We start from the raw sequence: 10,460 nt of genomic DNA on the forward strand, positions 1-10,460 counted from the left end.
TAAAGCAATGTGTGACAGCAACTATCATAGGGTTGGAAGATGAGTGGAAAAGGAGGTGATGATCCATTGTCTCCCAAGAGAAACACAAGTCTCCTCTACCAAGGACACCATTAATCTGTGTTGGTAGCTTCATTCCATAAGCTGATCAGAGAGGTGACTTTCTAGCCCACCGGGCAGTTGCAGGTGAATTACTAGAGTCTGTCTCTACCACTAGAATAAATCGGGCACTCTCAGGAGACAAAAAAACCCTGATGAATTCACGCCTAATTAATCCCTTTCTGTCATCCCATGAAGTGTGGCATTACCGTAGTAGGGAACATGAGTGAAGACTAGGTGGAGAGGGACCAAGCCCATATCACAGTGTCCCAAAGATGGTGGCAGAAGAGAAGCAAAGACATATGGGCATCCTCAGGCCTTTCAGAAACAGAAAGGTCTCCTAAACCTTGCCTGTGGGTGGAACGAAAACGCAAGCTCCCCTAATACCAGCCTGGTCATCAGAAATGGGTGAGAAGCAATCCCGCACCCACAGCCTTTGAGCAGGGAGTCGTCTGGCTTCTAGCTCATGGGTGTGCCGGGAGAATCCCATCGCTGTTATCTGATTTAGGTTCCACATCAGCAAGAACGTCTTCATGGTAAGGGTGGCCAGAGTCTGCAATGGGCTCCAAGGGAGGTGGTGCTGTCCCCTACCTTGGGGGTCTTCAAGAGGAGGCTGGACATGCACCTGGCTGGGGTCATTTAACCCCAGCGCTCTTTCCTGCCCAGGGCAGAGGGTCAGACTCGATGATCTACTGAGGGCTCTTCCCACCCCAGCATCTGTGAATCTGATGGACACCAGCTCACGGATCAGTGCCAGGTTCGGGACCCGGCGGCACTCAGTGTCAAACAGAGAGCAGATGCAGGAACAAGAGAAACCTGCATCTGGGATGCTGAGGGACTCGGCCAAAACACCAATGCTCTGGATGAATAAACATCCTGTTCGGAGGGCTGAGGCCCTGCCAGCCACCACGGAGGAGCTCGTGCCGTGATGCACGTTGACACTGTGCCTTTCCATAGCCTCTTTCTTCTCGGGCTCTGAAAGGACTTTACCAAGCTGCATGTTTTACAGGGCCACAGGGCAACTATGAACGTGCCCAAGGTAGGAAAAGAAACAGATAAAGGCTTCCCTGACTCCTCATCCCCTGCTCCATCCATTGTGCTATGTAGCATTGAGTACTCTAGATTAAAACCCTAGATTCCTCCCTTGGTCAGGCCATGCTGACTCAGCAGGCCTGGTGTCTCTGCAGAGATACTCCCCTACCCCACCCCACCTGCAAAAGTGGCTAGAAAATCATTCCTAGCTCAGAATCAGCATTAGGAAGCGGTCTGGTTAAAGCAGTGTCCCCTGCCCAAATCTCCCCAAGGAAGAAAGGCACCTCCAGGGGTTCCCCGATGTGTCAGAGGCTGGAGCAGCGAGCAATGTGCAGTGCTGTCCCCTGCTTGATGCACAACTCTTCTCTCCAGCACATCATGCCCAGGGGAGCTGTGATTGCCAGGCCTCGTTCAAGGAACCAGAGCAATGTCTTCGTGCTCTGCTGCCACATGGCCTTGCCAGGAAAGCTCCCTTTTTTTTTTTATTAAAGAAATGTTTCATGAAGCCTTGTTTCTAGGATACACCACAGGCATCTAAATACTGTCTCTGCCCTTGTAGGGTAGCTTGACTAACTGCTAGGCAGCCCTGCTCAGTCACAAACCCCTTCTACAGCCCTGGCCTTCCTCACATGCAGTCCCCAAGCAGGCAGCCTCCTTGCAGATTCCCCCTAGCCATATGCACATCCATCCTCTCTTCCTGGTCCAGCTCCTGTGGAAGAAGCGTGCTTGGGAGCTTGCATTCCTTCCCCCCCACCCTTATGTGCATCACGACCACTGCTCTGCAGCAAGCGGTGAGGAACAGCAGAATTGAGCACCCAGAAGCTCAACGCACAGCACTGCCCTGGTTTGAGACTGCTTTACACCAGCCCTTAACCCCCAGGCAGGAGTTTGGAAGCTGTGATCTTCCATAGGCATCTACAGCTGCTGATGTATTAGTGAGACTAGGACAGATTGAACAAAGCCCAGGAGACTCCAGAGCACAGCCATGCATCCTGTGTGGGACATGCAGCCCTGTTGTAAGGCAGTGAGGGCTCTGCAGCACAGGTGTGGGCCTCCTGGATGCTGCTCGATGCCCTGGAAGAACAGGCCAAGGATGGAAGTGAAATTCAAGCCTGAGTTCAGCCCATTTTCTGCCATTAGCCTGGTACAATCACTGCTACACAGGCAGGTGGGTGATAAGACACTTCAGAAAGACAGCGCAGACTAGTACCCTGTCATCTCACCTGGATGAGAGGGCAAGACCTGGCCTGGGACATCCTCCGTGGTCTCACAAACTGAGCTGCTGCTGCCTTCACATCTTGGCTTTCTCCAGTCCCTCAGGCTCCCTGTGCAGAAGCAAAGGTGGACGCTTATGTCTTAGGGAGAACCCAGCACATGCCGGGCACAGAGAACTGGGCAGGCCCCGGGCTGAAACTCAAGCTGGTTCTGCTCCCAGCTCTCTAACCTGGGGAAATGGCTTTGCCTTCTCTGGCTGTCTGCTCCGTTCAGACAGGCTGGATCAGGGGCTCTCACTGGGTATATGCATTAGCGAGAGTGCCTGCACTAATGGGCCCTGGTCTCAGCTGGGACTTCACGTGTTACTGGTATATAGTAATGCCCCACTCCACCCATGCATCTCTCCCTCCTCTTGACCCTCCTCCACCATCCTTCAGCCAGATGCAGCCACTGGCACCAAAAGCTCTTCAGAACAAGGACATCCATAGAAGAGTACTTGGGAACAAGGCCCAGTCCCTGTGAGACATGTCTATCACCTACATCAAAGCTAACCCATGCAGTTGAACTAGTGCCCTGGCATCATGGGCAAGCTTCCAGGCTTGTATGTGCTCCCTTATTGACAGGGCCAGGCGCCTACAGATTGCACTGGCGTCCTTCAAATCACAAGCACTCACATTTACTTCCAAGCACTGGGCACCCAGATCTTTTCAACCCAGATCTATGGGTAGTTTTGTGAGGACATTTGATCTTTCAAAAAGCCCACAACCAGAAAAGAGGAAGGGAAACCCAGAACTAGTGATTTTATTTTTTTTTTTTAAATCAGCTAAGTAGGTCTGAGAGCCATGCAGTGAAGAGCTACATCCAGTTGCTTCAAGGTGCCAAGTCAGCTCTTCCTGCCCTAGCTTTTCCAGTGTTGCTGGAGACCCGGCACTAGGATAAGGGCCAAGCCCCTACTGACTCATTGTAGCTCTGGGTGCTCAGCACTTTTGAAAACCTCCAGCTATGGAGTGGGAGTAATAATGAGAACAGAAATGCAGGCTTTGCTTGTTAAGGCAGCCCTTTGACAGATTAAAGCAACTCCCCTGTTGTTTTGGAGGGGGAGGAACCACCCACCCTCCCCAGTACTGATCTTATTTGTACCAGATACAATACCACTGTGCTGCTCTTTGCAGTAGTGGGAGAGGAATCTAGCAACTGCACAGGGCTACCAAAGCTTTTAATTACATTATGGCCCATACCTTGGTTCCTGGAGAGGCAAGATAGGCATATAAGGTCAGGACACAGCTCAGCTAGGAAAGGGGCACTTCTAGCTGTTAGCTTCCTTTGAACCACAAGCTCAAGCCCTTGGAGATGGAGCTTCACTACAGAGCAGCCAGCACAAATGCATAGCTTGCAAGGTTCTTCCCCCCCCACCAAACCCACACTCCAGGAGCTCAGCATGCAACTTTGCAGCCATTTAAAAGAAAAAAAAAAAAAGAACATGAGTCCACAGTCAAGCCTCTATTGTGTGCACTTTTATTTGAACTGGTCTTAAGTCAGTGTACAGGTAGCCCCTCCCTCCCCCACATACTGGCACCGCTTTTCACTGGACGCTCCAGGGGGACTAAAGCCTTCATTCACATCTACCACTGGGAAACACAGCCCTGCTTGCTTGACAAATCAAAAAGAGGAATCAAGTGTTTGTTTTTAAGGCGGAAGATACAAAAAAAGACACTTGTTGGGTTACATAATTTACAGACAAGCAGTTACACCTAAAAACCATCTTTAGGTACAGGCTCCTTCGAGGTGGGCTGCGGCCTTCGCAGAGGCGAGAACTTCCTGTAACAATGCATTATACAATATTTGGAATGACTATTAAAAAAACAAAACAAAAAAAAAAAAAACAAATGTACAATCAAAGTCCTCAGATGCATTGTAGAACTTTGGGGACCATCGCTCCGACACGCTAAGACTGCTGCTGTCACCTTCACCATTCCAGTTTTTAAATCCTGAGTCAAGCGCCAAAAAAAACAAATAAAGCCATGCCAATCTTGTCTTGGTTGATGCGCAGATATGGGTTCTTGTTTCGGTGTGACGTGGTAACAGTCCGGTTTAGAAGCATTTGCGGTGGACAATGGAGGGTCCAGATTCATCGTACTCCTGCTTGCTGATCCACATCTGCTGGAAGGTGGACAGGGAGGCCAGGATGGAGCCACCAATCCAGACAGAGTACTTCCGCTCAGGCGGGGCAATGATCTGCAGGAGACAGGAGAGAGGGTTAGAGTCAAGGCCTGTATGAAGTGTCTACAGTTCCCAGCTGCATCACCTACCCCAGCTGTTTCTATGGTCAGGACCAAGCTACTAGGTTTGCCATTGAAGCGAGCATCTTGTCTAACAATCCCACAAATGTTCCTGGATTTGAACTGTCATTTGGTCAGCCATTCTACCCAGAAAAAGACCACTCGTAGGACGATGCTGGCCTTGCCTAAACCAGTGCAAGTGCCAAGACCTTGTCCTACCCTTATGGCGCAAGTTACCCAGAATCTGCCAATTTCTTCTTAGGTAAATCATTAAGTCTGGGCACCACCAACCCTTGTTGGGACAGGGCAGATGTAGGAATTTGAAGACTCCAAAAATATACCTTGATTTTCATTGTGCTGGGTGCCAGGGCTGTGATCTCCTTCTGCATTCTGTCAGCAATGCCTGGGTACATGGTGGTACCACCAGACAGCACAGTGTTGGCATACAGATCTTTACGGATATCAACATCGCACTTCATGATGGAGTTGAAGGTAGTTTCATGGATACCACAGGATTCCATACCTGCCAGAAAAGACAGCCAGAAACAAGATCAGTTAAAGAATTGGTCAGCTAGCCAGTCACATACCCGAGAAAGCCTGGTGTACAGGTATAATGGAAACACCTAAGACTTCAGCAGAAGTCCTACTCTGTAAAAAGCTCTCCTCACCCCACTTCCCCACTATGAAGAGCCCCTCAGCCACTCCTGTATGGGGGAGGTACCACTGGGAAGTGACACCAAGATAGTCCTGTTATCTACTCACTTCTGGTAAGGAAGCATCGCCCACCCTCCCTCCCCAAGACCCGGGGGCTAGGAGTCTCTTGAACAGGATGGGAGTGGACTTACCCAAGAAAGAAGGCTGGAAGAGGGCTTCAGGGCACCTGAACCTCTCATTGCCAATGGTGATCACCTGACCATCAGGGAGTTCATAGCTCTTCTCCAGGGAAGAGCTGGAGGCTGCGGTGGCCATCTCCTGTTCGAAGTCCAGGGCGACATAGCACAGCTTCTCCTTGATGTCACGCACGATTTCCCTCTCGGCTGTGGTGGTGAAGCTGTAGCCTCTCTCAGTCAGGATCTTCATGAGGTAGTCCGTCAGATCACGGCCAGCCAGATCCAGACGGAGGATGGCATGGGGAAGGGCATAGCCTTCATAGATGGGCACAGTGTGGGTGACACCATCACCAGAGTCCATCACAATACCAGTGGTACGACCAGAGGCGTACAGGGACAGGACAGCCTGAATGGCTACGTACATGGCTGGGGTGTTGAAGGTCTCAAACATGATCTGGGGAAAGAGAAGAGAGGATGGTTATGCTCACGGAAGGGGTCCAAGAGGCTCGTGAGAGATTGTTTGCAAGTCATGCAAGTGTCATTTTGCTAGACCATTCCCATGTCCCCAGAGACAACAATCATGGGTCCACTGGAATGGGAGGCCATGCCAATCAGTTCTGGGCTACCACAGCAAACCCATCAACCCAAGTCCGAGTCCTGGGAAGAAGTTAAGAACATGGGCAAAAGCCCAGGTGCAACACAGCTGCTTCAGAGAGCCACATTCTCCATCACCCCCCAAAAAACTAGACAGCTACATGGCAGAAATCACTCAAGACAGGTGAACAGTTAGTGTCTAGTCAGAAACAGCAGTTAGAGGAGTTGGTAGTATCAAGGCAGCAAGAGGAAACCAGCTTAGAAGAACAAATAAAACCTGTCAAGATCCAGCAAAGAGAAGGCTCAGGTCAGGAAAGGAAAACCCTGCAAAGAATAGCAAAAAGGGGAGGGGGGGAAAAAAAGATGAAGACAGGAAGGGAGGAGGGCTGGCCAGCAGCTTCCCCACAGGCTAGAGCCAAGTGGCAGAGGGTGGGGGGCTCAGGCCACAGTACACACCTGTGTCATCTTTTCCCTGTTGGCTTTGGGGTTCAGGGGAGCCTCTGTGAGCAGCACAGGGTGCTCCTCAGGGGCAACTCTGAGCTCGTTGTAGAAGGTGTGGTGCCAGATCTTCTCCATGTCATCCCAGTTGGTGACAATGCCGTGTTCGATGGGGTACTTCAGGGTCAGGATACCTCTTTTGCTTTGGGCCTCATCACCAACATAGCTGTCTTTCTGGCCCATGCCAACCATCACACCCTGAAGAAATAATAATAATAAAAAAAGGGGCTACCATTAGTTAAACTCAAACACCCACATCCTACCACGTCTACCAGACTGGTTACTTGGGCTAGGGGCCAGCCAGCTTTTCAAGTGGCTTATAGTAGGGGGAATTGCTGGATGAACCAAGCCATCAACTGATTAAGGAAGGACGTGTCCCTAGAACGGAAATGAGTTGCTTTTTCTCCAGTCTAGGAATTGGAGTCTTTGGAGCCACTCCATTTCTTGGAAACCGTTTCCAGCGTAGAAGAGGCAGCACCCCCTCCCCTCCCACGTACCTGGTGTCTGGGGCGCCCGACGATGGATGGGAAGACGGCACGAGGGGCGTCGTCCCCAGCGAAGCCGGCCTTGCACATACCGGAGCCATTGTCCACAACGAGCGCAGCAATATCATCATCCATGGCGAACTAACTGCAAAGCAACACAAGACAATGTGAGCATGCTGGAGTTGCTGCTCTGAGTAGCTCGTGGGCACTCCTAGACCGTGGTCTGTCAGGGCTGCCAGGCACCACCGCTCATCCTGTCTTGCCAGGAGGAGGAAAGCCCCATGTGGTAAAGCTCCTGCCAAGACAGAGCTGCAGACCCGGCCGCCTACCCCACCCATTTCCTCTCTAGCTTCCTGTTTGCTCTGCGCCTCTTCTCCAGCCGGCCGCGAGGGGGAGCCCAGTGCTGCATATTTTGCCTTTGCACAGATTTGGGACAAAGGAAGTCCCTGCTCCAGTCTCATATTATTACCATAAAAGGCAATGGTGAGAGCGAGCTTTGCAAGGAGCCAGTGGCACGGCGTGGAGCCAGCTTTTGGGAGGGCCCCCGCTCGCTGCCAGCCACTCCCCTCCCTTCAAAGGAGGCCGGGCCTGGCCACTCCCTGTTCCCAGCACTGCTGTGGGGGTGTCTGTCTGGAGGCAGGCGTGACAATGGAGGAGTTGCGAAGGGCAAGTTCCCGACACCCTGCTCTGGGCTCCGGCTCCCCGCCCTGCGCAGCCCCGACTAGCGCAACTAGTCAGGCAGCCACGCACAGGTGCATTTTGTGCTCCATCAAGTGGGGCAGCAGCAGACCCGCCCTGCCAAGCTTGCCCAGCAAGTTGGCTCTGGAGCACCTCCTTTCTCCCCACGCCCCACTGAAACAGCCAGAGCGTTATTCTAGCATTACAGTCCTTGCAAGCTGGGAGGGCCCCTGGGGCACAGCCCCGGCCAGGCTCAAATGCCACCTCAGACCCAGCGGAGAGTGAACTGCCAAGCCCATTTCTACCCTCGTGTGCCAAGCAAGGGCACCAGGGAGTGGAGTCCTCCCCTGCAGCTGGGGCAGGGCGGCTGGGCATTGCCCCCGTGCCAGGGCAGCTCCCCTACAACACTGCTGGAGCAAAGGGCACCCCCCACCCCTGCCTCCCAGCCTAGGAGCCAGGCACTGGGGTGCAGAGACCCCACCCTACCCAGCGCCCGCCAGCAGCTGCGGGCAGCCCCTCCCCACGCATGGGGGGGCAGCCACCTCCCAGAGACCATCCAGACAAAGACCCTCTCCCCAGCAGTGGGAGGAGCGGCTGCTCCGCTCGCCCCATGCACCCAAGGCTGCCTTCCCCTACCCCCACCGCGTGCGCCCAGCTCCTAGCAAGGGAGCCGGGCACCTCCAGCCCTGCAGCAGGGCCAGCAGTGGGTACACCCCCTCCGTCCCAGCTCTGACCATTTCTTCCCCACCCAGCCCGGCAACAAATCCTCTTAAGAGACGCACTACAAACACCTCGCCCCCCACCACACACAGCTGGGGTACAGGAAGGGTGCTGGTGTTGCAACCCCAACCACCAGCACTCCCCTTGCACCCCCCACCATGCACAAGTGGGGTACAGGGAAGAGGTGGTGGTACACCCCCAGCACCAGCCAGTCATGCATGGTTGGGGTGCAGGTTTTGCAACCCCACCATACAACACTAGCACCCCCCACCATGCACAGTTAGGGTACAGGTTTTGCAACACCCCATGCACAGTCGGGGTACAAGGAGGTGGTGGTTTTGCAACCCCAGGAGCCTCCCAAACCATGCAACCCCGCACCCATGCCCCCCTGCAAACACCCCCCTCCCTGGGCCCGGGCCCGGCGCTCACCGGGCGGCTGCAGGCGTCGAGCGGTGCTGGGGTTGGGGCTGGCGGTGCAGGCGGGAGCAGCTCGCGGCGACAGCAGCCGGCCGCGCGCGCCGGGTTTTATAGGACCGAGCGGGCCGGGCCCCATCGCCATATAAGGCAACTTTCGGAACGGGCCGCGCTGATTGGCTGCGGCGCGCTCAGTCACCGCCGCGCGCGCACATTGCAGCAGCCCCCCCTCCCCCGCGGGCCCGGCGCCTCCCTGCGCTGCCGCGGCCGCTGCTGCACCCCGCCGGCCGGCCGGCACCCCCGGGCAGGGGGCAAGGGGCAGGGCCGGGCCGGGCCCGGAGGGTGCAGTTGCACATGCAAAACAAGCCTTGGGGTGCATTGCACGTGCAAAAAAAAAACCCCAACCCTGGGGAGCCAGCACTCAGTGCAGGGGGAGGATGAGCCCACCCTGGTACCCAGGAAAGCGCGCCCTTAACCCCCTTCCAACTGCCCAGGGTGGAAATGGATGATGTTGAGCATTGGCAGGCAGTGCCATGCCGTCCCCAGGTTTCCATTATGGGGGTGGTCGGAGCAGCAGGGATTTGGGGGGTCCTGCCAATTCCTGCTTCCTCTTCCATTCTGGTGCAAGGCCTCGTGTGGTTGTGTTTCTGCAAGTCTGCATTTCGGTATCGTACGGGAGACTCGTTTCCAAACAAAGGCAAGGTCACCCCGCGAAGAGCCAGGAGCCGAGGGGCTGCAAAGCGTTTCGCCTCTCTAGGACGCGGTGCAAACACGAACTGATTAAATCGAGTCAATGAAGCAGTGGGGGAGTGTGGGCCTCGACTTGCAGACTGCTGTCAGTTTTGCAGCGCGGGCTTCAACCTGGCAGCAAGGTTGTGCCTTGGATATTGGCTCTCAGCAAAAATAACAGCCCCTGGAAAATGGTACACATGAATTTCTAAGTGACACGGGGATGGGCAGTGTGCTGCTGAAGTGGGGCGCCAAGCTGAGCGTGCATTTGGATGAGGATGCGATGCAGTAGGGAATGGGGTTAGCAGGGCATCTGGAGTTGCGGGGGGGGGGGGGGGTGCTGTTTGATGACGGCCCAGCCCTGCCCTGCCAGCTGAGTCACAAGGAAATCAATGAGACTTGATGTGAATAAGGCCTACCTGAGTGTGTGTGTGTGTGTGCAGGACATTCATTCATATAAGGTGAAACCTGGAGGGTTTGGCCATTGAACGGTTCCTTCCTGTAAAGTGAGTCCTTTTTTGGAAGAGTTGGGGGTCAGGGCGTTATCTCCCCAGGGAAATGCGTGTCACCCTCCCTGCGCGACATGGCACAACACCGGGGAGGAGAAAGCAGCAGGGGGAACTGTGCAAATAGTTGTAGAGCACAGTTCTGCAATTACCTGGGTGGGGGTAATTGTGTGGGACTTAACAAGCCATTTATGGATGGGCCGGACTGGTTTCTCTTCCTATTGGATCCCTATGCAGAGCCCAGCTGACTTCCTCAGCAGCCCGTGTGGGGCATGTAGCCTGCCCAGCTGCCCCAGGGCTCCCAGGGGAGCTGGGAAGGGCCACGTGGGGTCTCAGGCCTTTGGCTTCTTCCTTCTCCCTGTGTTGAGGGACCCAGAAAACAGC

The 10,460-nt window shown here is 54.4% G+C and overlaps 1 protein-coding gene across 1 annotated transcript; it reads right to left on the minus strand.

Annotated features, from left to right (window-relative positions):
- Positions 1-3,835: 3,835 nt before the first annotated feature.
- On the minus strand, positions 3,836-8,964 carry ACTB (actin beta). Its single transcript, XM_014610638.3, has 6 exons — positions 8,857-8,964; positions 7,042-7,174; positions 6,503-6,742; positions 5,468-5,906; positions 4,964-5,145; positions 3,836-4,578 (listed from the first exon to the last, which is right to left on the minus strand). Exons 2-6 carry the CDS (start codon positions 7,162-7,164, stop codon positions 4,435-4,437), a joined length of 1,128 nt encoding a protein of 375 aa, XP_014466124.2. The 5' UTR covers positions 7,165-7,174; positions 8,857-8,964; the 3' UTR covers positions 3,836-4,434.
- Positions 8,965-10,460: the final 1,496 nt, after the last annotated feature.

This window comes from Alligator mississippiensis, chromosome 13 (genome assembly GCF_030867095.1).
Source record: "Alligator mississippiensis isolate rAllMis1 chromosome 13, rAllMis1, whole genome shotgun sequence".
NCBI classification, from domain to species: domain Eukaryota; kingdom Metazoa; phylum Chordata; order Crocodylia; family Alligatoridae; genus Alligator; species Alligator mississippiensis.